The sequence below is a fragment of the Pteropus vampyrus genome, unplaced genomic scaffold, assembly GCF_000151845.1.
Source record: "Pteropus vampyrus isolate Shadow unplaced genomic scaffold, Pvam_2.0 Scaffold49, whole genome shotgun sequence".
Taxonomy (NCBI): domain Eukaryota; kingdom Metazoa; phylum Chordata; class Mammalia; order Chiroptera; family Pteropodidae; genus Pteropus; species Pteropus vampyrus.
This window is the reverse complement of record NW_011888830.1, coordinates 2587206-2602696: the sequence shown is the minus strand read 5'-3', so window position 1 is coordinate 2602696 and position 15491 is coordinate 2587206. Positions and strand designations below refer to the sequence as shown.

At 42.7% G+C, this 15491-nt stretch overlaps 1 protein-coding gene across 7 annotated transcripts in view; it reads left to right on the top strand.

The window, feature by feature from the left end:
• Positions 1–13308, top strand: part of PROSER2 (proline and serine rich 2) — a 38702-nt gene extending 25394 nt beyond the window's left edge. For 6 of the 7 annotated variants that reach the window (XM_011359632.2, XM_011359633.2, XM_023530349.1 and 3 more), the window contains 2 exons: positions 8439–8691; positions 10393–13308. In XM_011359632.2, coding sequence (XP_011357934.1) covers positions 8439–8691; positions 10393–11414 — 1275 coding nt within the window. In that variant the 3' untranslated portion in view covers positions 11415–13308. Of the gene's footprint in view, positions 1–8007; positions 8255–8438; positions 8692–10392 lie in introns of all 7 variants that reach the window. The other variant, XM_023530352.1, reaches the window with a different exon arrangement.
• The last annotated feature ends 2183 nt before the right edge of the window (positions 13309–15491 follow it).

Below are 15491 nucleotides of genomic sequence, written 5' to 3'. Positions count from 1 at the left end.
GCAGAGTCCAAGTTCATTTGGAGGGCAGCATCATGTTTGGGGAATTAGGCAGCAGACTGAGCCTGCAGCATTTTTGGCTCCGCCCCTTAGGCCAGGGCTCAAGGCCAAGCTGATCACAAAGAAGGCACTTGGGGATACATTCCAGTCCCTCAGGGCTTTTTCAGCCTCTAAACCTAGAGAGGGAGACCTCAGATAGCTTGAGGATGCAAGAGTCTGCCTTCCAGGACCTAGGACTCTGATCACTGACCAGCCTGGTTAAACTTGATTTGTGTCTCACACTGCAGGAGAACATGGAGGCAAAACCACAAGCTTGAGGGACTCCGGGATAAGATGTACGAGACTGGAGCAGGTGTCCAAGCACCCGTCTTGGATTAATATGTGTCTGGAAAGGGAAATAAGCAGAACAAAACAAAAAGCAAGCAAAGAACTAGTTCTAGTCTTGGCCTCTCGACTAAACAGTTGTACATAGTCATTTCATTGCCTCTGAACCCAGTTTTCACAACTTCAAATGAGGGAGCTGTATTAATTTGCATTTTGCGTCTCTCAGCCGATGAGGCCTATGCTTTGTCACAGAATATAAAACGGATGTGCAGGAGCCTCCCTTTCTAAGCTTATTTTCTACAGGAAATCTTATGTTGGGACACCTTACTGTGAGGGTGAATTAGGCATGTGGGGTTCATATACTCCAATCTTATTCTTGTCCCTCGCACAATGTGGGAAATTGGCATGGGTCGTAAGCTGCAGGTCCATTACAGACCAGTTCCCCATTTAATTCTAGTGTCTGTACAACTGAAGGGAAATCATTATACCTCACCAAAGTAGATTATCTGAAAAAACTTGTGAGTAACCTTGTTGAAACATTGAATTGGAAAGGTCAAAGTAGGAGAGAAGGGTGGAGAGCATTAATTTATTTCCCTAGACTTCTTATTAGACAAATAGCTGTGGTTCCTTTGGAGGGGGGAGTTATGGTTGTCACCATTATCACGTCATCCTAACAACAGTCCTCATGCTTGTAATTACTAACTGGAGGGATCTGTGTTCTGCTGTGAGCCCTAATGATTTTAGACTCGTAAGGATTTTTGTTGTTGTTGAATCACTGACTACTCTGTATGGATAGAAGAAAATGTGAAATGTCGAGGTGAATCTGGGAGAGCAGCAGAGTTAGGAGCAGGGTGGGCTGAGTGATGGGGGGCAGGATAATCAAGCAAGAATAAGGTGTGTGGAGAAAAGATGAGGCAGGAAGGCTCTACACCATACAGTGTGACCCTCCAGATAACCCCACCAACCTGCAAGAAAGTCTAGAAAAATCACAGAATGAACAGTGCCATTGGATTCCTTCTGAAAATTTCACGTTCTGGCTGCCAGAGGCCGAAACAGACAGACATGGCGAGGAGGCAGCTGGCATTCTGGTTACCATGATTGCCTGCTGGATATAAGGCAACCCCCAGTCTCTGTGGATAGTTCACAGATATATCAGACATGAGTGTTCCTTTAAGTGTTAAGTCCAGCAGAGGTGAAAAGCATGGGTGATGAACAATAGTAGAAAATAAAATTTTATATAAATAGTTGGTTCTACTTTTTAAATATCTCTCAAACCCATCTCATTATCTCTAGTCCCTTTACCACTACTCTAGTTTAGGCGACTTTTAGCTCTTGTCTAAATATTTCCCATATTCAATATTCTCCACCCTGTAGCCAACATCATCTCTCCAAAATACGTTTCCGACTATGTCCGTTTTTGTTTAATTCACCCACTTCTTTCAGATTATTGACATATATCATTTCTTCTCCAGAGTTTTTCCATATTAGACCCCGTTCCCTAAAGGTGTGAATTGATACTCATGCTGTATGTGTCCATAACACCCAGAGTCAGTCACCTCGTCATAGTCAGTCCACATTCTAAAGTAATTGCATCTTCTTGTCTGAAGCCCTCATTTGATGGTCAACTAGACAGTGAGAACATTGTTCACACTGTTGTATTTATATTACACGATGCTTAGTAGATGCTCAAATATTTGAATGTATGATTCAGTAGATGCTATGGGAGGAGGCTAGAGGTGTGGTGACATTTAAATTAGACCGTGAAGGATAGGTAGGATGTAGCTATGCGGAGATGGGCACTGCTGACTCAGAAACAGGTATAGGAAATAGCAAGTGATTTGATTTAATTTGATTATAGAGCAAGAATTGGCAAACTACAGCCTGTGGACCAAATCTGGCCCCCCACCTGTTTTTGTAAATGAAGTTTTATTGCAACAAAGCTAGGCTCATTCACTAACATAATATCTATAACTTTCACTTGGCACTGAAGAGTTAAATCATTGCTATTATAAAGCCTGCAAAGCCCAAATATTTTCTATCCAGCCCTTTACAGAAAAAGTTTACCACCGCTGCAGTAGAGCATAAAGGAGAGAGTAGCAGGAGGTGAAGTTCGAAAGGTAGGTAGGGTCAGATCCTGGAAATCCCAGAATAAAGAATAATTTCCTTAATCATATGTTTTGCAGACATAGAGACTACTAAGATTACAATACGATTTTTTCGGTGCGTGCGTGTGTGTGTGTGTGTGTGTGTGTGTGTGTGTCTTTTCTTTGGTCCAGTGCTCAATAAAAAGTACTGGATAAGGAATACTTTGTGCCCATTTTCACTTGTAGTATCTTGCCACTCTTCTAATGCCCCTCATACTGACCATGTTATTAGAGGGAATATTGAAGTTCACAGGGACTGTGTAGCTGTCAAATATGAAACTGTTCTAATTTCATCTGGAAAAAAAAGTATTCTTAAAATCGGCCTGTTTCTTCCCTTCCTCCCACCAAATCTCAGAAAAGATGGAACAGGAAGATGTGCTATGAACCAAAATCTTAGGGCATAATGTTTCAAAAGTTGGAATTTTAAAAAGAAGAAGTATACAGAACTCAAAAGGAAAATTACAGGCCAATCTGTCTTGTAAATATAGATGCAGAAATTCTGAACAAAATATTAGCAAATCAAAATCAGTGATGCATAGCAAGGATAATATCGTGACAACCAAGCTGGATTTATTCCAGAATGCAAGGTTGGTTTAATTTTTAGGAATTGATTTATAAGTCAGTTCATTAACAGAATAAAGGAGAAAAAAATATACGATCATCTCACCTCAGGTGAGGAACTACATTTTGGGCCAGATTATTCTTTACGTGGAGAATTGACCTGTGCATTGTATGATGTATAGCACCACTCCTGGTCTCTGTCCATAAGATACCAGTAACACCCACCTACTTGTGACAACCAAAAATGTCTCCAGACATTGCCAAATGCCACATGGAAGGTAAAATCACCTGAGAACCAACTGAGAACCAGTATAATAAATGAAGAAAAAGCATTTGACAAAATTCAAAACCCATTCATTATTTAAAAAACAAATAGACTTACAAACTAGGAATAGAGGCAAACTTTCTTAATCTGATCAAGATCATTTTTTAAAAATATACAGCAAACATTATACTTAATGATGAACTATTAAAAGCTTTCTCCCTGATATTGGGAACAAGACAAAGATGCCACTTCTATTCAGCGACTGGGGAGCCCGGCCAATACAATAAGATAGAATGAAAAATGAATAAATGGCATAAGGAATAGAAAGGAGAAATTAAAATCCTGTCACTAATAGACCATTGTACAGAAGACCAAAGAGAATCTACAGAGAAACTATAATAATTACACAGCAAATTTGTTAAATTTACTTATTACAAAGTCAATATGCTTTATTTCTGTATACTAGCAAAAATTAGAAAATTTAAAAAGTGATACAATTTGTAATAGCATCAAAAATCATCAAATACCTAAGAAGACAAATAACAAACGCTGTGTAAAATCTCATACTAGAAACTACAAAAATATTATCGCGAGAAATTAAAGAACCAAATCAGTGCACATCGGACTTGAGTGCATCAGTATCACCCAGACACGGATGGAAGGCCCACCTGGTAGAGCTTCTAACTCAGTAGTCTAAGATGCAGCCCACGAATTTGCATTTCTAATACGTTCGCAGGTGCTGCTGCTGCTGCTGCTGCTGCTGGTCGAGGGACCACACTTTGGGAGTCACGAACCTCAATAAGTGAAGGCATATACCTTATTTGTGGATTCAAAAACTATTGTAAAACATCAGTTCTCCTCAATCCAAGGAACTTCCGTGCTGTCCCAATCCACGTCCAAGCAGGGAGGGGTGGTGTGTATATTTATATGTGTATGGAAACTGACAAGCTGATACTAAAATTTATATGGAACTAAAGAGGGCCAAGAAATGCTAGCACACACCTAATGAACAGCAAAACTGGAGGGCCTTAAACTACCAGATACTGAGACTTACCATAAAGTTATAATAATTAAAGCAGTGTTTTATGAGTACACAAACAAGTAGACAGATGAACAGAACAAAGACCCAGAAACAGACCGACACATGTACTGTCACCTGATTTACAACCAAAGAGACCTGCAGTGGAGAAAGGATGGTCTTTCAAAAAGTGGCGTTGGGACAGCTGGGTATCCATTTAGAAAACAGTGGATCTTGACCTCACGCCATACACAAAAGTTCATTCCAGATAGATTATGGCACTAAATATGGAGGTTAAATACAATAATGCTTCTAGAATAAAACATTGGTGAATTATGTTCATGACCATGCAGTAAATAGTGGTTCCTTAAACAGGACACAGAAAGCTCTAACCATGAAAGAAAAGATCACTACACTATAGCACATTAAAATTAAGGAAAAGTCATCAAAAGACCCCAGTAAAAGAGAAAGGGCAAGCCAGTGAGTAGAAGATATTTGCAATAAATATATCCAACAAAAGATTTGTATCTAGTATATATAATTCTATAAATTATGTTTTTAAAGACACCTTGGTAGAAAAATAAGCAAAAGACTTGAACAGGCACTTCATAATGGGATCTCCAAATGGCCAATTAAATATGGGGGAAAATGCTAATCTGATTGGGAATGGACTGGAAATCAGAATGGGACACTGGCACATACCTGTCACATAGGGCTGCAGAGCAATTGGCCTGCTGGTGGGAGTGTAACTTAGTACAGCAATTCAGAAAACTGGCTGTAGCTACCAAAGACGACACGTATCTTATGACCCAGCAATTTTATATATAGGTTTATATCCAGTGGCTATGTATTGCTTATCCTCCCCAGCAGTCTTCTGTTCTATGGGCTGACCTAACCCACGCTGTAGATATCTCTCTAGCAGTATTCTCTTACAGCAGTATTCTATTACATCTTCTGACCTAACCCACGCTCTAGAGAGTCTTCTGAGTCATTGACTTTTCAGCTAATATGGCCAGGCTAGTGTGAGAAATTTGCATGTATTCTTGGGCTAATCATTCCCAAAACAAATGTATACTGTGCCTTACGTGAAAGAAAAGTCCCTCAAACTGTGGAAACTACAGGCCCCGTGATGGGCCTGAGTGTTAGGTGCGTTGGAGAGGCATTTGAGTACCTCTCAGTCACAGTGTGAAAAGCATGACTCCACACCAGGTGGAGCAGCTCTTAGTCACCTTTGCTTCCACCGTATTTTTTATTGTTTTGTCCAAGTTCATGAGCACAGTATAGAGTCAAATAGTTTTATAAGGTTCATGAAAAGCATTTGCCTTACCTGTGTCCCTCTCTCATTTTCCACTCACCAAATTCAATGACTTTTAATTCATACTGTTTCTTTGTTACTTAACCTTCATTTCCCCTCACTATTTTGACGATTGACTATATATTCGTTCAGTATTTTCGTATCTGTGTACATATTAAGTATGCATATATCTAAACCAAATCAAGACAACTCTATTTTTCTATCTGCATTTTTTTCAGTTAACATTGTATTCCTTGAATTTGTAATAGCCAGTTAATAAATATAACTATCACACAGTCAGTAGTTATTGAGACTACACATAAAAGCAATTATAATAACTATAGGTAAAAAGCAAAATATATAACTTCTACATATTATTTATGCAAAATATGTATGCATGTGGACAAGGACTTGAAGGGAACAGTGAAACATGAACACTTTTTGGGGGGAAAACTATCATATTCTTTTTAAAACACCATTTAAAATGGCTAAATAATATTCCATTTGCGAATGGTGCCATGATTTAATGTTAATGCTCTTATTATTGGACATTTTAGGTTTCTTGTTTTGCTTGTTTTCTTACTACTGTAAATACTCATATAATTAACATATTTGTGTGTGTGTGATTGTCATAGGTAAATTGACTCATAGATATGTGCTTTCTCACACAGCTTCAGTTTTTTCTGTGCTTCGTAGTTATTTGGGTTTTATTTGCTTGCTTCATGTTCTGGATTGCCCACAGGCCTGCTCTGAACTAGAGTGGTCATTCCTGGGGACGCCACCATTACCCTGGGATTCCCTCTCAGTCTCCCGTTTCCTGGCTCCTGTGTCTTTTCTTGGTTTCCTCCGTTGTCTAGGAGAACAACCTCGCTCCCTGTGGTAGCTTCCAGGGAAAGGCAGACGAGGGTGATCTGCTGTTTAGACCTGGCATGTCTTAAAAACATCTTTATTCTAGCCTAACCGAAATTTGGTTAGGTATAGAATTCTAGTTCTGAATTCTGAAGGGATCACAACGTTTTCTTCGGCTTCCAATATTGCTGCTGAGAAGTCTGTTGCTGTTCTGGATTCTGATCTTTTGTTGTGTGGCCGCTTCACTCTGAGAAGCTTCCAGGATCCTTTCTTGGTCTTTGGTGTACTGAAACATCACGATGATGTATGTGCCTTGCCATAAGTCCATGTTGTTCTTGTTCATTAGGTTACTCTGATGGCCCCTTTTGATCCTTCTGTTTAGGGGCATTTTCTTTCATAATTTTACGTGTTAATATTGATAATGTCTTCCCTTCTTTTTTATTTCTTTTTCTGGAAGTTTGATTATTCAGATGTTGGCCCTTCCATACTTTTCCTCTAGTTTTCTTCTCTTTCCTATTAATTTTTTTTTTTTTTTTTACTTTTGTTGTACTTTTCCAGTGTCTCTGCTTTATCTCCTAGGATTTTATTTAGTTTTTCATTTCTGCTGTCCTAGTTTTAATTTCTAAGAGCTCTTTTTTGTCTTTTAGTTTTTTTTTAAATAGCATCATATTCTTGTTTATGGATTCAGTATCTCCTTTTATCTTTCTGAGGATATTAATGATCATCTTTTGAAATTTCATCAGTCTGCAGTTTGTTTCTTATAAGCTGCTTTCTTTTTCTCTCTTTTTTTTTTTTTGACATGTTTTTCATGTGAAATGTTTTTCTCAGCTGCTTGATGATCATTAGCTATATGTACACATTTAAGACTAGGATGTTAAGAATCTGATTAAAAATTCTCTTCTGGGGTTTGCTGACCGATCTGCACTGTAGAGCGACTTTGCGGAGCAGTTTCATTGGGGAACCATGGTGTCAGCTTCTCTTGGTCCTTGGACCATTCAAATCCCCAGAGACTCTTCTAATCTTTTGTGCAGAGAGTTTCAATTTGGCTTCATTTACTTTGTGCAGAGAGTATCAATTTGGCTTCATTTACTTCTGTTTTCAGTAAGGTCTTTTACCGTCAACTCTGCTTGATGTCCCCCACTTCAAATGTCTCTTTTACCTTCTTTAAAGAAAAAACTTCCAGTTTTCTGCTGGGGCGACCCAATTGCTTCTGAAAGAGCCTTTCAAGCTGTTCTCTTTTCAATCCCATCTTTGCCACACTTCAGAACTGCTCAGCACCCCCAGTGCCTGGGTTTCAGGGGAGCCCTCCAGCACTTGGGGGGCCCTCTTGTACTCGGAGGGGGACTCTAGTCCCTAGAGGGCCCACCAGTGCTCAGCAGGTTGATTACGAGCTTTCCCCACTGCTGATTAAAACTCACCTTTCTTGGGGCTTCTGAATCAGTTAAACCTGTCCTGCATCTAACTTCCCAAATGTTGTTGCTGTCATCTCTTTTCCTATTATTTTTGTCTTTGTGATTTGTGCCTTTAAACAAAATAAATCCCATTATTGTTTTAGTGATGTTTCTGGAAGAAGAGATAAACACGTGGTCTCCGGTTAAGCATCTTTACCCAGAGATCTCTCACGTTGCTACTTTGGGAGAAGCAAGTGTGTCTGAGGACAGTAAGATGTGCGCCGCGTCCAGGGAGGCGCTGAGGGAGAGCTGTTTCCTGTCACTCGCTCATGAGGAGCCACGAGACGAGGGCTGATAATAGAGTCTAAGATCCTCTATTTCTATACCTTTTTGACAGCCTTTTTCATGCAGGTAAAAGGGTGGGGGACATACAGGTGTGTCATTGAGGCAAGCTGAACGGCACATTCCCGGTGGGAAATCTCAGAGTGCTGTGAACCCTACCCTGAGCTCTGTGTAGATCCCGACTTAGTCGTGTATTTTTCTCTTCCATGTTGTTTTATCTCTTCCATTCCCAATCCCTAAACCTACTGTATAGGACGATGAGAGCCTGAAGTACCTCACACATGAGGAAAAGGATGTCATTCTGTTTTTTGAAGAGACTATTGATTCCCTGGAGGACGACTTTGAGGAGCAAGTCCTATGTGACAGTGGGGTTCACTGCCACTCCCCACGGTCTCTGGAAGGGAGCACTTCCAGTCACTCGGAGCCAGAAGATGTCATCGACCTAGTGCAGCCAGGTCCTGCAGCTGGAGAACCCGAGTGCCTGCCGGATGTGCCTGAAGCAGCAGGTAAGGAGGCGGCGCAGGTCCCCAGGCCTCCAGCTTGGTCTGTTAGTGTGTTACAAGACACAGAGGGCTACTTCCTGTTGGGCTCCCCCAGGTTCGCCAGTCTGGAGGCTACTGGAGCTTATCAGAGTTTCACAGGGTAGGCGTATCCCATTGGTAGTTTGTCCAACCAAGAAGACGCTTTCTTGGTATATTAAGGCGATGACACATGAAGGAAGATTCCAAAAGGGCTGGAATTAAGAATGAGACTAATCAAGCATACAAATAGGTTATTTATATTTTTATATATATATATGGAAGAAAATTGGAAATGGCTTCCAGATAATAATTCATTCTATAAAGAAAACATACATGGTACTTGTGTTTTAGCCCTTGAAGTTTAATCTCAATTTTTGAACAAGATTATACCCTTATTTCTGTAGCATGACTTTTCAAATGAAGAATCAGCTGGTTCAGGAAAACAGAAAAAGGTCAGAACAAAAATTCAGGTCAGCATCTGCTTTGTACCTTGACTCAGGGTGGCATCAGAGGAGAGGTATGTTCTTTGTCAAGAGTTCTGTGATAGAACCAGAGGAGATAGACAAGGAGAAAATTTTCTTCCAGTTTTTTTCCTAATTGGAAAAGATTGGAAATGAATGTAATGTGGTCAAGAGATAAGGACTGGAAAGGGAGAGAAAAAAAAAATAGAAGAGAAAGTATTTTTGCCCTGCTCACTACAAAATACTGCCATTTGTCACGAGCCTCTAGAAATTTTTCCCCCCTTATTTGTAAACAAGGCTGTGTGTTACACAGAATTTCACATACTATGGTTATAGATTCCAAAGATGGAGCTCAGTTTGCAGCCATCTCATCAAAGAAGAGCCTTAATATGAATTTCTTGTTTTTATCGCACTTCTTTGAAAAATATAGTTCCTAAAATTAATTTGAACCAACTGATCCTTTAAAAATGTCAGATCATAGAATTGTGCCAAGGAAAACACATTTTGAAAGTAAGCCACCTTGCCCATCAATTCTCTAACATGACATTTTCATGCCAATTTTAAGTGCCTGCGCTGTGGGAGTGTCCTGTGAAATTCTGCACAGATAAAGGTAAATAAGACATGGCCTCCAGTTTTGCCGCAGGAGACAGGTGGAGAAACATAAGTGCAGAAAAGTGTTAAGTGATCTGCGATGGGTGTATGTTCAGGATAGAGTAAAGGCTCCGAGGCTGGCGTATTAAATTCCACTCGGGGAATTTTGTTTTCTAAAACATTTTTTTTTCTAAGGGAAGGTGACACATCCAACGATCCTTCATCCAGAAAGGCCTGATGGGTGGTTGGTGTGTGCCACACAGCCTTCCGGCCTCCGTTCCCCCTTTGTAAATTCCCCTAATTAGGTCAGTTCCTGTTTCCTCCTATTAGGTGCCTGCGGACCATGGGTCCTTAGGAGCTTGCTTCTCATGCTTCCCCAGGCGCTGGCCACTTCTGACTTGCCAGCCTTTCACCCTGAAGCTCATCCCTCCTCATCCCGTGGTCATGAGGCTCCTGCCCCACCTTCTCTGTCACTAGGCCAGGGGGCAGGGATAGAGGGAGTCGAGCGTGCAGGAGGGACTGTTGAAGTTGGCATTATGTCCCTTTGAGACCCTTTTCGGTTCAGTGAAAGGAAATGTCATGGGTTTATTTTTGCATAAGGTGGTAGCTTATGAGGATTCTCCCTATCTCTCAGGGGCGGGACCTGTTGGAAAGGAAGACCCTGCTAATCTTGAATGCAGCGCACAGGATGCAGCGGCGCCTGCCCCGTCTGTTGCGGACGAGGCAGCCCCGGAGGCCCTCCGGCCACCGTCCCCGCCTGTGGCCCCGCCAGCCCAGCCGCGGAAGGAGCGGCTCTGCCCTTCCCCAGCGGAGCACCCGAAGCTGCCCCGCTCCATTCCTACGCCGCTTGTTATCGCCCAGAAGATTTCTGAGAAGTTGGCAGGAAATGAAGCGCTTTCGCCCACATCCCCCTCGAAGGAGGGCAGGCCGGGCGAATGGAGGACCCTGACTGCCGGAGCCCCTCGAAATGGCGACCGCGCGGCGCCCCGACACACGGCCCCGCCCGCACCCAGGGCCCAGCGCTTCCCGAGCAACATCAGCGTGACCAACAGCGCGGGCCGCGAGTACAACAAGACCATCTCCAAGGCGGCCGTGAGCGTGCAGGAGCGCAAAGCCCGCGTCCTGGCCAACATGAGCGGCGCCTCCTTCCTCTCCGTGGGAGACGCGGAGGCTCGGGCCCCAAAGTGGGAGCTCCCCGAGCAGAGGAGCAGCTCCCCGGAGCAGGGGACGCGTGACCGGGACCAACCGGGCCCCGTCCGGGAAGCCGAGTCCGCGCGGGCCGCAGGGCGGGCGGGCGCTCAGCAGTCGCGAGGCGTGCAGACGGAGCGGTGCCCGGCCCTGGCCAACGGCTTCCAGAGCATCCACGAGGTCCTCAGGAGTGAGCCCAGCGCCTTCGCCTCCATCGGGAAAACTGTCACCTTCCGGCCGGACCCGGCCCTCACCAGTAAACTCGCTCGCCAGAACGCCAGCAAGAGCCTCTACGAGCGCCAGCAGCCAGACTGCGGCCAGGATGCCCGGACGCGGTCGGGCTCGCTGCCCAGGGCCGTGGGGTTCAGACCCCAGGGCATCACCGTCCAGTTCGCCGGCCGAGGCTCCACGGAGGAGGCCCGCCGGGAGGCCCTGCGGAAGCTCGGCCTGCTGAAGGAGACCTTGTGATGGACAGCAAGGGGCCGCGGGAGGAGGGGGCTGGCCAGGCCATTTGGCCTACAATGGCTGCGCGGATGTCAAGAGCAATGGCGACAGTCCCAATGGCTGCGCCCTGGTGAGGACTAGGATGACCGTGCTGGGACTCATTAGTCCGGGCCGAGGACCTGTGAACGTGAGGGCACCCCACACCCACCGCCGCTGAGCTGCGAAGCCCTGTAACCGAGGGTCCAGGCCCATGTGTCTTCCTTTTTCCAAGAACTCAGGGAATAACCTTGAAGACCTGTAAGTTCCTATGATGTGTAACTGCCCTCCATTTCGGGAGGGATTTAGGAGGAGGGGATTGGGTCTGATTTGTTTTTCTTGAGTCTCTAAACTAGGCTTTCATCCCGTGCACATGATATGAGAGCCAGTTTAGGCCTCTTATGCTCAATTCTCTAAGAAAGCGCTTTCTCTTCCTTTTCTAAGAAAATAAAAAATATGTTAAATTTGCATAGTATCTTAAAATTCTTTTTTGTTTTTTGGTTTGTTTTTGAAGGGGGTGGTATGTCAGCCCTAGATATGCCTTTGTTTCTTGATGTAATTTGGTTTGCCCACTTCTTTTTATTAAAATTGAAAGGAAACCTTTAGTGTATGATTTACTGTAATTTTGAGTTATGGGAGTGGAATTGAAAGGTTGAGTTTGGAAAGGTGGTAATTTGAAGACAGCACGTCTCGTCAGACTACAGGGTCTGTTACTGGCGGATCTGTGTATGAGCGTGTATTGTGTATATACATGTACATGATGTTTATTGAAACATGTTAACATACATATAAAGGTGTGTGTGCACATACACGTTAGTTATTACATATATAAACTTCTTAAAACCCTCTACTCTTGATAGACACAACCTCTCAGCATTGAGACAGATGACACAGAAATTGTTACTTCCTACAATGGAAGTCTTTTAAGGACACAGCTCCACAATATTTCTGTGAACCCAAGTACTTCTTCCTTTGCAATGTGTGTTCTGTTCCCAATTAAATATTCCAAGTTAGCTTCCAGATAAGCAAGATAGTTCCTTTGTTAGTGAAGAACATTTTTAGAGATTAAAGTTATCACCTAATTTTAACCTAATTTTAATTTATCGCCTAATTTTAGTTTTACACGTTCCAAGATAGATAGCTTGTAAACAGTGGGAAGCAAAAGTTTCTTCAGATCCACCCTCTCCCCCTCGCCCCCCGCCCCACTGTCATGTTCCTTGAGCAAGCCCTCAGGTTTAATTTAAAAGGGAAAAAACACCGAACTAGGTGACACAGCATGAAAAGAACTTTTTTTCTGAGACTATGTCTTACACGCTGAGTTGTAGCCACAAGCATTATCATCAAAACTATTTAAGGCTGGCATCTTAAACCTCTAAAAATAGGACTGGGAAGGGGCCACACTTAGCTGTTAACGCCCTTTTGTTACTATGTCTCAACAACTGTCACAATCTGCTTTTTTCCTGTTGAGTATTATTTAAACTTTTAAATGTGCTGTGAAGGATGTTTTTTATAGTATTTTATTTGCCTTGTAAGTTACATAAAATGATTGTAATGTATTCTTTAGTGTCTCATCCAGCCCTTATCCTCTTGAAATAATCTCATTGATTCTTGATGGTTTTAATTTAAATAGGTGCTTTGATTTTACAGGTTTTAAAAAGTTTTTATTTTACTCTTGTTTATATTGGATTTGGTTAAAGGATTGAGGGCCGTATACCTTTTTACAAAATGCGCTGCCATATACAGTGTTTAAAAACAGAGGGTCTTGATATGGCTGACATTGTAAATACCCTTTATATATAGATGAGAATATCCTTATATACAAGGATTATTTCTTTTTATCTTATTCTATGTCTTGATTGTGATTAAAGTGAACTTGACTATATATAGTATATTTGTTTCCATAATGACATTTTTGAAAAATAAACTGAAACTTAAGTATAACTTTGTTTTCACATTTTATACTTATTCTCAATTATTTTCTTTTAAATGGTTATATTTTTTCCTCCTATTGGTTTATAATTTCTTTTACCATAATTATATTTATCTATAATTATATTGACTATTACTCTAGTCATTTCTTGTGCCCAAGACCCTAGTAATTAAAGTCATTCGATTTGTACAAGTTTCAAATTACAGCTGCTAGTGAACTAATCTGTGTACATACCATGTCAACAAAAACATCTAGTTTGCTGAGGGGCCATTAGTTTCCTTGCCATAACTACATGACAGGACATTCTTAAATGGTCACCTACAAGGGAATTTTAAGGACCATATTTCAAAACAAAATTGTAATAAAAAGTAAAGACAAATCTTAAGTGCCCAGTTTTGTTTTGTTTTTTTCCTGTTCAAGTGATACTTGTAAATCAGTCTTCATTTTTATGAAACTCTTTATCGTAATACTTAAAAATTCAGGGGTGGGGACGTCCTTTGCTTTTAGGAAGGTAATGTACAAATGCCACAACTAGAGTCTCATCTGCAGACTCTACAGTCACCAGAGTAACTCTGTGCAGTCTCTCTTCCCTTCCCCACACTTGGTTCCCATCTACGCACTTATCTTCACAAAACTGGCGGAAATGTTGATCTTGGCTTTTCTCTCACATTCTCCTCTTGTGAGGTTTGTTGAGGAGAAAGGCACAGGTAGGGCAGTCCCTCAGATGGATGTCCCAGGCCGTGTGGGGCCAGCCAAAGCTGTGTGCTGGTTCCTTGTTCTGACTGACAAAATATGATTCTTTTCCCAGAATTCCTGATGGGGAGCTCCAGATGTAGTTCCTCCACTTGAAACAAGCTCTCATGAAGAACTTTGTGGAGCTGATAAGCAAGGCCTTACAGAACACTTAGACTTGAATCAGAAACATACTCTCTTCATTAAATCCCCACAGGTCTGGCTATGTGGAATTTGACCTTTCAGAGGATTTGGAGGTGGTGTTTTTGTACAGGGAATCTAAGAAATCACTCTTTATGTTTATTGAAGAGGAATGGAGAGAGAGAACTAAGACAAATATGAAAACAATTTACTTGGATCAAGAAACTGATAGCTGCCACACTGTTTTCCTAAGGGAGGCGGCAGAATGAAGCACTGTTTCTGAGCATTTTATCACCCTTGCAAAACAAGTTTACTAAACTTTTTCCTCCTAAGCTGCTCCCTTGGGTTCTTAAATGTTTGCACCAACTCCTGTGTTCTGTGAAGGAGCACGGCTTGTTTTTCTGTTTTTCTTCCTGCCCTGCCTGTGGCCTGCGATCCCACGCTCCTGGGTGGCAGGAGGAAGGGGAGTGGGGGCGGGGGGCGGGGGACGCTCACCTGTGAAAGGTTCGTGTTTTCATTGAAATGACAAGTCACCAAACAGGTTTTGTTTCTTCTCATCACAACAAGGCTTTTTCCCTGCTTTAAAGTATGGGGAACAAGTTCCATATCCCTTTCTAATCTACTCACTGGACAAGTCTTACTGTCAGGTATCTGAGAAAAGAGAAGGCAGAGCTCCAGGTTGCTATGTCCTGGGAACCTGGGACTCTGACTGAATGAAACAGGACCGCCTGAGGGGGCACCGCTGACCTCATCTCCTCCCGCCAGAATCACCCTCTTCCCTCAGAGTGAAAGCGCTGAGGAGGCGGGTGGGAGTACCCACTTGTCTGACAGGGCCAGGCAGCCGGATGATGACCTAAGTGTACTCCCCGTCCCACGCTTTTTAGCATTGAAACGGTCAGCCTTTATGTGCGACTACGGTTGTGGTTCTTCCAAAATGTCTCTCCATTCCTACACATCGCCAATTCATAAGACGAGAAATGCCAATCGTCGCTGTCCTGATTATGGCCCTTCTGGGGGGCCCACCAAGGACCCCAGGAGCCAGGCAGAGCCTGCCCCACATGGTATCCTCACTTCAACCCTGTCCACCCGAAGATTTACTTCAAGCTCCTTTCTTCTCTAAACTGTAGGAACCTGATATTCAACACTGAGTGAAAGGGGGGAACGTGGCGTTTTCCAGAAAGGACTTGGCAAGCCGAAACGACAAAGGTGGCGTTTTCTGACCTGGAATTGGAGGACCAGAAATCGTTCTAAGGAGCAGGAGT